Source organism: Diceros bicornis, chromosome 22, assembly GCF_020826845.1.
Source record: "Diceros bicornis minor isolate mBicDic1 chromosome 22, mDicBic1.mat.cur, whole genome shotgun sequence".
NCBI classification, from domain to species: Eukaryota; Metazoa; Chordata; class Mammalia; order Perissodactyla; family Rhinocerotidae; genus Diceros; species Diceros bicornis.
The window spans coordinates 7,583,552-7,596,762 of record NC_080761.1 but is presented as its reverse complement, the minus strand read 5'-3'; the positions used below and the strand labels follow the sequence as shown (position 1 = coordinate 7,596,762).

Below are 13,211 nucleotides of genomic sequence, written 5' to 3'. Positions count from 1 at the left end.
ATTTCTCAGTGTCAATATTTTATACTCCCTCATATATTTTCCCAATCTTCATATGTCCCACAAAGAATACAACAACCAACAATGGCTTAAAAAATAGCCTGTAGGAGCTAGCCTGGTGGTGTAGCGGTTAAGTTCTTGCACTCCACTTCAGCAGGCCGGGAGCCAACCGACACACCGCTTGTCAAGCCATGCTGTGGCGGTGTCCTATACGAAGCAGAGGAAGACGGGCATGGATGTTAGCCCAGGGCCAATCTTCCCTGGCAAAAAGAGGAGGATTGGCAACGGATGTTGGCTCAGGGCTAATCTTCCTCACAACAACAGCAGAAAAAAGGCAGCCTGTGGCTTACTGATTTAGGAGCAGTAAAGGAGGAAAAGCTTAAGCCCCAGGCACTCATGAAGTTACTTTAAATTGCAGGACATTCCTTGCAATAACCTCCAAACCTGTGCGGAAACTCAAGAAGACAGAGTTACAATAACTTCCTGAGTTGCTTCCTTCCAGATTAACAAGAGTTTAAATCCAAAACTTAGAACTGGAAAGGAGATGAAATCCTAAAGGGAAGCATCACCCTTCAGACATAAATAATATCTCTCAATCTTCCCCCACTAAACGCAGGGCATTGTCTAAGGAGAGGAAGAACTGCCATACAAATGCTCTAGACGTCAAGATTTTTTAATTGAGGAGGAGACCCTAAGATTATTAAAAATGATAAAGAGATCAAGATATAAAATATTTGTTCAATGAATAGCTTATTCTTTTTAAAGTAAAAAAAAATTATGTTTTTAAAATATAAATTGAGAAAAGAATGAAAGGATAATTTAAATAACTATACTCCTTTCTCAGAAGTTTAGACCCATTGATTTCTACATGGTTTTGGACGTATTCAAAATCTTCCTCACCAAATAAAAAAAAGAAAGAAAGGGTGAGAAGACTGGAAATGTTCTGAACTTTATTTGTTTGTAATGTTTAACCTAATAGCTGAGTGGACAAGTTCTTCCTTATAAAAGAATTACAGCTAATAAAAATAAAAAGAATGAGAAAATTAGGCAAGTCACTATTTTGCAACCCCTAAAGAAATAATGGATCTAACCAATGTCATGAAACATTGCTAAATTATTAGGTGAAAAGTGGATGGATCATCTCAACTCAATGATCTTAAGTGGTGCAAAACAGAGTACCCAGCACCATCTAGGAGGTATTTTTGACCAGAAAAAGTAAAGAACCCAAATCTAACTGTGAGGGATCAGAACTGGCCACCCCAAAATGTGTTTCCTTGCCTTGGCTTGATTATTCTTAAGAACAAAAGACTCTGGAAGAAACTTTGGCCTTCCCCCTAACTGCCTCAAAGAATTTAAGATAAAAGGCCTGTCCCCAGGACAGGCCATCGCCATAGATAACTAATACTGTGGTAACACTAAAAGAAAAAAGCTCTGTGTCTGATAGTGATCATTTTAAAGAATTTACAGAACAAATGTAATGGCTGATATTTGCTTTAAAATACTCCAAGAGGGGCCGGCCCAGTGGCATAGTGGCCTAGTGGCATAGTGGCATAGTGGTTAAGTGCACACGCTCCACTTCAGCAGCCCGGGGTTCACGGGTTTGGATCCCAGGCATGCACCAATGCACCGCTTGTCAAGCCATGCTGTGGCAGTGTCCCATATAAAGTAGAGGAAGATGGGCACGGATGTTAGCCCAGGGCCAGTCTTCCTCAGCAAAAAGAGGAGGATTGGCATCGGATATTAGCTCAGGGCTAATCTTCCTCACAAAAAAAATAATAAAAATAAAATAAAATACTCCAGGGGAAAAAAAAAAAAGGGACAGAGAATCAAAAGATGAAATAAAAATGGCAAAATGTTAGGGCCAGCCCCATGCCTGAGTGGTTAAAGTTTCTCATGCTCCGCTTGGAGGCCTGGGTTCACAGGTTCAGATCCCCGGTGCAGACCTGCTCCACCCATCAGCCATGCTAAGAAGGCAACCCACATATAAAATAGAGGAAGACTGGCACAGATGTTAGCTCAAGGTGAATCTTCCTCACCAAAAAATAAATAAATGAACATTTTTCTAAAAAAAAAAAAGCATACTGTTGATTAGTGTTGAAATCAAGTGATGGGTACATCAGGGTTCATTATTCTATTCTCTATTTTTATGTAGGTTTGGAAATTTCCAAATACAGTGAGGAATAATGTGTAGACCTTCTTTGGATTCTGATTCAAACACATCCATTATAAAAGGGCATTTTGAGACAACTGGAGAAAACTGAACACAGACTGGATTTTAGATTGTGTTAAGGAATTAATAATTTGTTGAGTATGATTATAGTATTGTGCTTATTTTTTAAGTTCCTATTTAGTAGAGTTATACACCGAAGTATTTAGGAGAAAAAGGAGAAAATATCTTGGATTTGTTCACAGGAATTCATATATATATGAATGACATCTGGGATTTGCTTAAAAATACACCAGTAAAAATAAAAGTGTGGAGGGGGAACAAATGAAACAAAAATGGCAGAATGTTGATAACTGCTGAATATAATAAGTAATTAATATAACTAATTCAAGATAATTAAATATAATATAAACTCTACCTTATATATATTTGAAAAAATCCATAATAAAATTTTTTTAAAGAATGACCTCTAATATGGCTTAAGAAAATACTAAACATAACCAAATAACTGGAAACTGCTTTTATTTTCTGAGGTGAAGGTTGAAGGACCCACAAATGAATATACAAATTTTGTGTGTGTATATATATATATATATATATATATATACACACACACACACACACAAACACAGCCACACGAAACATTTATGTGTGTATATATATACATATACACACTCACAAATGCACATACATATATGACATATACCTTGAGATACACATATCTCAAAATAAGAAAAAAGAAAATGGGACTACATCAAACTAAAAAGCTTCTGCACAGCAAAGGAAACCATCAACAAAACGAAGAGACAATCTTAACAATTGGGAGAAGATATTTGCAAACCATATATCTGACAAGGGGTTAATCTCCAAAATATATAAAGAACTCATACAGATCAACAACAAAAAAACTAAGAACCCAATTAACAAATGGGCAAAAGACCTGAACAGACATCTCTCCAAAGAAGATATACAGATGGCCAACAGGCACATGAAAAGATGTTCAACATCATTTACCGTCAGGGAAATGCAAATCAAAACTACAATGCGCTATCACCTCACAGCCATCAGAATGGCTATCATTAATAAGACAGGAAACAACAAGTGTTGAAGAGGATGTGGAAAGAAGGGAACTCTCATACACTGCTGGTGGGAGTGCAAACTGGCACAGCCACTATGGAAAACAGTATGGAGATTCCTCAAAAAATTAAGGATAAAACTACCATATAATCCAGCTATTCCACTGCTGGGTATTTATCCAAAGAACGTGAAAACACCAATGCGTAATGATACATGCACCCCTGTGTTCACTGCAGCATTATTCACAATAGCCAAGACTTGGAAGCAACCTAAGTGCCCACCAAGGGACGAATGGATGAAGAAGATGTGGTATATATACAACAATGGAATACTCAGCCATAAGAAACGATGAAATCCAGCCATTTGTGACAACATGGATAGACATTGAGGGTATTATGCTAAGTGAAATAAGTCAGAGGGAGAAGGTCAAATACCGTATGATCTCATTCATAAGTAGCAGATAAAAACAACAACAAACAAACACAGAGAGATAGAGATTGGATTGGTGGTTACCAGAGGGAAAGGGGGGAGGGAGGGGAGCAAAAACGATGATTAGGCACATGTGTCTGGTGATGGATTGTAATCAGCATTGGGGTGGTGAACATGATGTAATCTATGCAGAAATAGAAGTATAATGATGTACACCTGAAATTTATACACCGTTATAAACCAATGTTACTGCAACAAAAAAATAAAAAATGACATTATTTTCACACAAAAAGAAATGTATAAATTTAATATACGTTCAGATAATTGTAAGAATGAAGGAGCAGTCATTAAAAGATTGCAAAATTGGGTAGGGAATATAGTAGGCACTCAGTAAATGTTTCTGAATGAATGATACTCTATAAATGATCGTTTTTCCTCTTATAGTGTCTAGGAATATTCAAAAAAAAAATTATCTAATTTCCGTAACACTATATTCAGTGAATTTAAAGTTTTTTAATTTTGTTGTACTTTTGAAGATTAAACTTTATACTAAAGAAAATCTTTATTATAATAAAATCACTACTTAAGAACTAAGAAAGGCTCCTACATACAATTTAACTCAACCTGCTCATTGTCCAGATCAAGATGATGAAGCCCAGAGTAACAAAGGATATACCTCTATTTACATTCAAAACATTTACTCACTTCATAAGACCTGAATTCTTCTTACTAAATGGTCCAATGATTTTAAACATCAGTTCCACAACTCCATTTTTCCCTAAGGATACTGAATTCACAGCTGGGAGGGGGAGAAAAAGAGGATGTAAAATGATTTAAAAACTTCAATAAGTAGAAATGTGTATACTTGGTGATACATAGCCAAAAACATACGCAAAGTATTCAGTAAATGTAAACTCAAGCCCCTCATAAAGTCCACCTTAGCCAATCACTTGAAAGAAAGATTTTTTTTTCTTTGCTTTATTTTTTACGGAAAGTTGCAGGGAAATTCTGAAAGAAGTTATATGAAACAACAAAATGTTACTACAAAAACATGCTTTTAAGTTGCTACATTTGTTTCTTCAATAAATTTAGTGAACTCTAACAAACACCAGGTCATGGGGGATCAGAGACAGAAACAGCATCTGCCTTCATCAGAGAACACAGTGTACGGGAGAATGATTGAAACAATAAACAAATAATTACTAAATTACTTTCTAAATAGACTAGAGTTGGTGGCTGTTTAGGTTACACCAGCCAGGAGTCCCTAAACTCTGGTGAAACAGAAGGCATTTCTGGAGAACTGACCCCTGGGCTCAGTCCTTACAAATGAGGAGGAGTGAGCTAGGACAGGAGTTGCAGCAGGGGTGGATGTGGCTCTGGAATATCTCTGGAGACAGGAGCAACGCAGATCACAGAACAGAGTCAGTGCACACCACGCGTGTGAGCAGTTACATGTTGTTACAACATACAGCATCAGACAAATGCATACCAACAGGAGGATGAGGTGGGCAAAGAAGGTAAACAGATTATGAAGGGGCCTAGAAGTCATTAACACTTTCATCTACAGGGAATTGACCAAAAGGAACAAAAAATCAGATCTGCATTTTAAATACAGGTCAGACCTCACAGCACTCTGGGGAAGATGGACTTGAGAGACACATTAGGAGGCTGTGGCCCAGGTGAGAGGTAATGAGGACCTTAATTAAAGCAACTGCAGAAGGAAAAAGAGGCACCAACTTGAGAGTTTCACAAAAAATATGCAAACAAGTACCTAAACAGAAAACTGTGCCTAACATTTTCAACTCTAAACAAATATTATTTAAAAAATTATAGATAAACCATTTACTAGCCTTCTAGTGGTTAATGCAATAAAATGTCATCAAAATGTAGCTCCCGAAGTTTTGTATGATAATTTTAATTTCCTCTGTATCTGTTTATTATTATTATCCTTTCTAATTTTACATCTGTGCTGTCTTCCTTCTTCCTTAATTGGGGTATTCAGTGGTTTATTTGCTTTGTTTTTAATCCCACTGTTCTATTTTTTAAATCAACTATTTTTTTATTTTCTAATGTATTTTTTTTCTTTACTATTTCATTCCTCTGCTTTCCTTGTGTTTATCGCTCTGTTCCTAATTTCTTTGGTTAGATATCCAATTCATTTCCTTATGTTCTTTTCAATTATGTGTTAATTATTTAAGTGTTCAAAGCTATTTTCCTCTGAGCACATCTTTAGCCATACTGTTAAAGTACAGATATAGATAAATAGATAAACACATACACACAAATTTATATATACACACACACATATATATGCACAAACATATCTACCACTTTGATTATCATTATTTTGCAATGATATTCTGCAATAACATGTACTCTACAACTTCAATTTCAGGTATTTTGTTAACCTCTCCAATTCATAGTCAGAGAATAGACAAAAAATCCATCCCTCATGGGTCTGGGACATAATATTAGTGAGAGAGCGTGTGTGTTGTGGGGGGCGGGGAGACACTTCATCTGAGGCCATCTCTCTGTGATCCCTCTTTTGTCCAGCTTCCTCAGAGGCTCCTGTGCTATTTATTCTCTGTTCTGCTGCCTCCCTATTGACCGCGGAAGATAATCAGCTCCAGGTGACTACGCATGCCCCCTCCTGAGCTTTGCTCTCATCTGTGAAAATCCAAACGGGCACCGTAGTTTTTCCAGCTGCCAATACCCTCATATTCTTCCACGTCTTTTCCACAGGCTGCCTACTCCTCCCCCTCAATACAGGCCTTTACAGTATGGGGGAATTAATGAGAAATCTCAAGATTTTGTCCACTTACCTTCTTACCCCACATCACTCGTGTGTGATGAGGTTAGAAGCTACAAGCCATATTAAATATTTTTTCTCATCCACAAATTTTAAAGATTCATGGAGTTAGAGGTACTTTTAAACTTCTATTTTGCATAACTTTACAACACTGAGTTAACTAAAAGCTGCTCTGAAATACTCACAGTTGGCAGAATATACTCGCAAAAGCTGAAGACAAGGCAAAACCAAGCGATGATTCTGCAAATTCTGTTTGACCAAATTCAGGGTTATATTCAGAGCTCCATTAATTCTAGCTTTCACTCCAAATTTTTTGTCTGTTGAAAAAAGAATAAACAAACACAAATTATTCGTATATAACTTTTGAATGAAATGAAGATGTCATAAAGTAACGGAATTTTAAAAACTTATTTTTTTTTAATTTTTTTCCCCCCAAAGCTCCAGTGCATAGTTGTGTAACCTAGTTGTAGATCTTTCTAGCTCTTCTACGTGGGATGCCGCCTCAGCATGGCTTGATGAGCAGCACATAGGTCCACACCCAGGATCCGAACCAGTGAACCCTGGGCCACTGAAGTAGAGCATACGAACTTAACTGCTATGTCACTGGGCCGGCCCTAAAAACTTATATTATGAATTCATATTATCAAATATAAAGTTGACCAGAAATAATTAAAATTGTAATCATTTTCTTGTATGATTTCAAAAATACTCCTTATATTTATGCAACATGGCTTGAAAGAAAGTACTAAGGGCAGGTAGGAGGATAAGGCAGGGAGACAGAGGTTGCAGTAGCCCGACAAGGATTGTTATGAAAGAAATAACTTAATTAATCCACTACACGTGTAAGTCTGTTCAGTTCAATGTATTCAAAGGATTACCATCACGTGGCTAAGGAGAAATGAAAAGAATCTAAATGTCCATTACCAAAATTATTCACTTAATATTAATGTATTCTTTTCAGACTTATAAAAGAATATAAATTAATGAAAAAATGAACAGCTTATGTAGAAAGTAATCTAGCAAATATTATCAAATAAATTTCTAAAGGGATCTAATTCTTAACATAGAGAAGAAAAGAAATTCTTGATTTTTATTCTCACAAAGAGATTAAAACAGTAAAAAACAATCTGGATAACAAGAATTTAAGAATGTTAAGATTTTAAGCAAAGAAAGTAAGCGGGACGAGCAAGCAGAGTTATTTCATCAATAACAGTAATTTTTAGTCAAAAAGAACTAAATATTCCTGAAGGAAAATTACTCTCATCTCGCAAGAGGAAAAAAAGATAGAAAAATCACCCAAGAAATTACTGCGTAATGTCCTTGAATGACATAAAAATGGAAAACTAGGACAAATAATAAAGGAAATAACACAAACTTCAAAGTATAGAAGAAAATAAGTGAGCTACAACTTAAAAGGGACATTCAAGAAATAAAAATAGAAATTAAATACATCAGTGTCTTAATTTCATTTCATGAAAAGCAGAAGAAAGATAATCTGGTTCTAAATAGCAGAGAAAGCATAAGATAATATTCATCAATAAATAAGGTTTTCTCATTTTATTTTTCATTTTCACCAAAAATCTCAGAAGGGAGCCCTTAAATCTCAAGTACAAGCATTAAAGAAAAATAAGAGAGAGCTAACATATTTCTTATATTAACAGAACATATGTTTAAGTCTTAAAGCCCCTAAACTACCCAGAAAATTAAAGTCCTCTCAGGGATGCTTTCTTTAAGACAAAACTTGTTAAAAGTATTCTTTAAATATGTATACAATACATAAAGATATGCGGGAAATACATACAAATACATAAATATATACACATACACACATTCTTTTTTTTTTTTTTTGTGAGGAAGATCAGCCCTGAGCTAACATCCATGCCAATCCTCCTCTTTTTGCTGAGGAAGATCGGCCCTGAGCTAACATCTATTGCCAATCCTCCTCCCTTTTTTCCCTTTTTATCCCCAAAGCCCCAATAGACAGTTGTATGTCATAGGTGCACATCCCTCTAGCTGCTGTACGTGGGACACCGCCTCAGCACGGCCGGACAAGCGGTGCATTGGTGCACGCCCGGGATCTGAACCGGGGCTGCCAATAGCGGAGAGCGCGCGCTTAACCGCTAAGCCACAGGGCCGGCCCCCAACACACATTCTTTAGAATAAGCATTTAACCAAATACTTCAAAGTTTAAAACCCACATGCATGCCACAATGCTATGGCAGAACTCTTAAAAATCACTATTTTAAGAGTTGAGGGAATAATTTTAATCTTTGTGCAGACAGCCCACTATAAACTGAACTTAGGTTCTAGTCAAAGGATGCCTTTCTCTGTTGACCTAAATCAGCTTCCTCCTTTGCTTCATATCCCGTGTTTTCTCAATTTGTATTTTTTAATATTTTGCATGTCTTACTGTCGTAATAATCAGTCTTAGAATTTTTTCTCTCTCTTCTGGTCTTTTTAACTGGATTGTAAATCTTTTGGGCACTGAGACTGTGCAGTACAAATAAGACTATTAATTGAAAAGCAAACACATTTTACCTCCATGCCCCTCAGAGCATTTCCATCCATACTCCCTCCTTCCAGCCTCAACAATATCCACGTTATGTGTATCCTTTACACATGTATACACACAAGCACACACACACCAAGAAACATTTGTGATTTTGACATATTTTTATTCCTTTTTCCACCATATGCAATGGAATTCTTCGTGAATTTAGGATCCTCAATTCTTGCAGTTCACTTGTTGACTGTAAAAAGCCTTCCATGACTAAGACCAAAAAAAAAGCAGTAGCATTTTAGATTTAAAAAATTTACCAGTTTCAAGGCATACAGAATTAATGTCACAAAGACAGTTCCAGAATTGATAATCATACAAGTGAAACCCTCACCTTTTGGCCCAATCTTTGCGAGAATAGAATGAATCTGCACCATTAACTCCTCATTTGGGGGAGACTCTTTGCTGGCATTCATAAGTAACTGTAACAATATTTGTGAACCACCTTTGGTGACTAAGAAACTCGCTCTTCGACCTCCACCTAAAAATTTTTTTAAAAAATATGTTTAAACAGCAAATCCTCCCATAACATATTAGACATCACAACGTGTTAGCGATCAAGAAATATTTAAAGAATGACTTCTGAAATCAAACAAACACTATCCAAATAAAATTTTGTTTTATTTCATTTATTTTAGTTAGGAAATAGCACAGAGAGGAAATACAATTGATGCTAAAATTCTACATTCAAGGCTCTGAAACACATGGGCTTTATATGTAGTTTGAGGGATACTGGAAGATACCAAAAACAAAGCAACAACAAAAGAGTATGACATTTCAGTTTCCAAATTCCAATACTCAGAATAGGCTCTCTATGAGTTATCAGAAAATTCCAAATAAAGTACACACGATACATTGTTGATCACTGTTTACAAACAGAAATTAGACCAAAAGAAACAAAAACTTACCAGCTGACACCAGCTCAACAAGAATGCTTAAGATATTAAGGGTAGTTTGAAGATCTTTCGTGTTCTGAAATAAATAGTTTATTTGCTTTATTAAACCACCGTAAATCTGTGATTCCCAAACTTTTTCTATCTGTTGGGAACTACCTATATTTTACAGATGACCTTTCCAATTTCTCTAAGAACAAACGTATTCAGGCTTCCACTATTCTCACTTATCACTTCAGTCTCCTCTTCTTGCCCTTAAGAATTTGTGCAAATCATCTGAGCTATTATTTTCTTAGTATCAACATTATTACAAGAGGAATTAGTTTGTCATTTGAATTCATCATCTTCTATCAAATAGATAATACAAATAAATGAATCAAAATGTAAAAGGCACCACAATGTATGACTACCAGTGACTACCCAGTCACCTAGCTCCCCTCTCAGAAGGCAACTGTATTATCAGTTTCTTATGTAACCAGCCAAAGATAATGTACACAAAGAAATGCATGTAAATAAACATGTATATACAGATTTCTCCAAATGTACTGTCCTGTAATACTATTTCGTACACTGATATTTTTACATATAAATAAATAGTTTCTTCCTTCTTTTTAAGGGCTACAGCATGTATTCCATTATATGGTTATGCCAGTGTTTATGTAACCAGTCAACTACCAATGAGATAAGTTTTTTTTAGTCTTTTGCTATTAAAAAACTGCAACAGGGGCCAGCCCAGTGGCGCAAGCAGTTAAGTGCATGAGCTCCGTTGAAGCGGCCCCAGGGTTCGCCGGTTTGGATCCCGGGCGTGCACCGATGCACTGCTTGGCAAGCCATGCTGTGGTGGTGTCCCATATAAAGTGGAGGAAGATGGGCATGGATGTTAGTCCAGGGCCAGTCTTCCTCAGCAAAAAAAAAAAAAAAGAGGAGGACTGGCGGATGTTAGCACAGGGCTGATCTCCTCAAAAAAAAAAAAAATTGCAACAAGAAACTAAGTACATATCCCATTTACATGGGATCAAATATATCTGCATGTGGGATAAATCCCTGGAATTTCTGGGTCAAAGAATATGGGCATTTATTTTGATGAATATTACTAAATTGCTCTTCATGGAGCAATTTATACTCCCACCAGCAATGCAGAAGAGTAACTATTTCCCAAAGTCTGGACGACCAATCTAATAAGAGAAAATGTTTAAACATAGTACTTTGGTTACATTTCTCTTATTAAAAGCAATGCTTGGATGAAGAAAATCACACAGAAAGCATAATCACGGCCTATTCAAGGAACTGCCTCATCCTCACTCAGAGTAGAAGGATTTTTACAATGTTTTTTTTTGTGTGTGAGGAAGATCAGCCCTGTGCTAACATCTGCCAATCCTCTTTTTTTTTTTTTGCTGAGGAAGATTGGCCCTGGGCTAACATCCGTGCCCATCTTCCTCCACTTTATATGGGACACCGCCACAGCATGGCTTGCTAAGCGGTGAGTGGGTGCATGCCCGGGGTCCGAGCCAGCGAACCCCGGGCCGCCGCAGCGGAGCACACGCACTTAACCGCTTGCGCCACCAGGCCAGACCCTTTACAATGTTTATACAGAGGAATTTCAGAACTGCTGTGTATGAGTGACTGGCATGGGACTCTTATTCTTTCCCTTCACAAAAGGGAATGAGTGTTGTCTCTGCTTCACCATTTTAGCTCACAGACTGATGGAACCAAAAAGGCACATCCAGACCAGAGAGAGGACTAGGCATTAACCAGAGACCCTTGTCTTAGCGTTGGAGGTATTAACTGGACCACTGATCACTGGGGAGGAATTTGGAAGAATGAGAGGGACAGACATTTGTTAAAGAGAAGAATGGCTTGTTGCAGCAATATTGCTATGTGTTCAGCAAACTGATTTCACCTTCTTCCTGGTACACAGCCACACCACGTTTTCCAGCTCTTTTGTATTTAGGTTTGGGCCGTATGACCAGCTCTTTTGTATTTAGGTTTGGGCCATATGACCGAGCTCAGGCCAACCTGAATGGAAGTCGCATTGTTATCTCTAGGCCTTACCCAGATAAGTCTCCCATTTGTATTTCGCCACCTCCCACCTCTGCTGACCTCAATGAATTGTGACATCAGCAAACAGAAAAAAAAACAACGATGCTCAACATCAAGTGCCATTTGTGTTTCCTTTTCTGGGAACTGTCTACTCATGACCTTTACACGTTTTTCTACTGGGTTACTGATTTTTTCTTCTAATTTGTAGAAGTTCTTTATATGTTAAAGAAATTATATAAGCTAAATATTTTTCCCACATTTTGCTAAGTGTCTATGGTGTTGTCTTCAAAGCACTTTTGTTAATATAGCTGAATGTATCAATCTTTTCTGTTACAGCTCCTGTTTTTTTTTCATACTTAGAAAAGCCTTCTCTGTTGTAAGATTATTTAAAAATTTCTCCCATTACTTCTTCTAGTGTTATAATTTTATTTTCCACGCTTAGAACTTTGCTTGATATGGGATTTATTCTGGTGCAGGAAGTAAGGCTCCAACATTGTACTTTTCTGGAGAGCCACCAGTGTGTCCCAGCCCCACTTATTTAGCAATCCTTCCATCCCGCAGTGATCTGAACAGGTACCTTTATAGGTAATACTAAATTCCCATAAGCATTTTAATTTAATTTTGGGCTTTCTATTCTATTACACTGATGTCTATCTACTACTCATGCACAATTTCTCAACTATTGGAATTCCTGAAGTTTTATAATGTTCTTCGCTATTTGGTGGGGCTAGTTCTTTCTTTTTCAGAAATGTCCTTTTTATTACTGCTTACTATTTTCCCACTGGACTTCAGAAACAAAACTGCTGGTATTTTTATTGAGATTTCTTTAAATTGATAGATCAATTTAGGGAAAAATGACATCTTTATGTCATTGTAATAAAAAGTAATTCCTATCCAAAAACATGAAATCATTCTCTGTTCTTTTTCTTTTTCCAGCTCTCTGAGATATAATTTGACATATAACATTGTATAAGTTCAAGGTGTACAATGTACTGCACTCACTCTCTGTTCTTAAAATTGCATTAAATAAAACATAAAACCCTGATTCTGAAGACATCCTGCTGATCCACCCGAAAACTTTTTTTTTTTTTTTTTATAATTTATTTACTTATTTCCCCCAAAGCCCCAGTAGATAGTTGTATGTCATAGTTGCACATCCTTCTAGTTGCTGTATGTGGGACATGGCCTCAGCATGGCCGGAGAAGCAGTGCGTCGGTGCACGCCCGGGATCCGAACCCGGGC

The 13,211-nt window shown here is 36.8% G+C and overlaps 1 protein-coding gene across 13 annotated transcripts in view; it reads right to left on the bottom strand.

Annotated features, from left to right (window-relative positions):
* Positions 1-13,211, bottom strand: part of AGTPBP1 (ATP/GTP binding carboxypeptidase 1) — a 157,791-nt gene that overhangs the window by 97,069 nt on the left and 47,511 nt on the right. For 12 of the 13 annotated variants that reach the window (XM_058565511.1, XM_058565512.1, XM_058565513.1 and 9 more), the window contains 4 exons: positions 9,945-10,008; positions 9,371-9,517; positions 6,665-6,796; positions 4,376-4,469 (listed from right to left, as the gene is read on the bottom strand). In XM_058565511.1, the coding sequence (XP_058421494.1) occupies positions 4,376-4,469; positions 6,665-6,796; positions 9,371-9,517; positions 9,945-10,008 (437 nt within the window). The remainder of the gene's footprint in view (positions 1-4,375; positions 4,470-6,664; positions 6,797-9,370; positions 9,518-9,944; positions 10,009-13,211) is intronic. The other variant, XM_058565522.1, reaches the window with a different exon arrangement.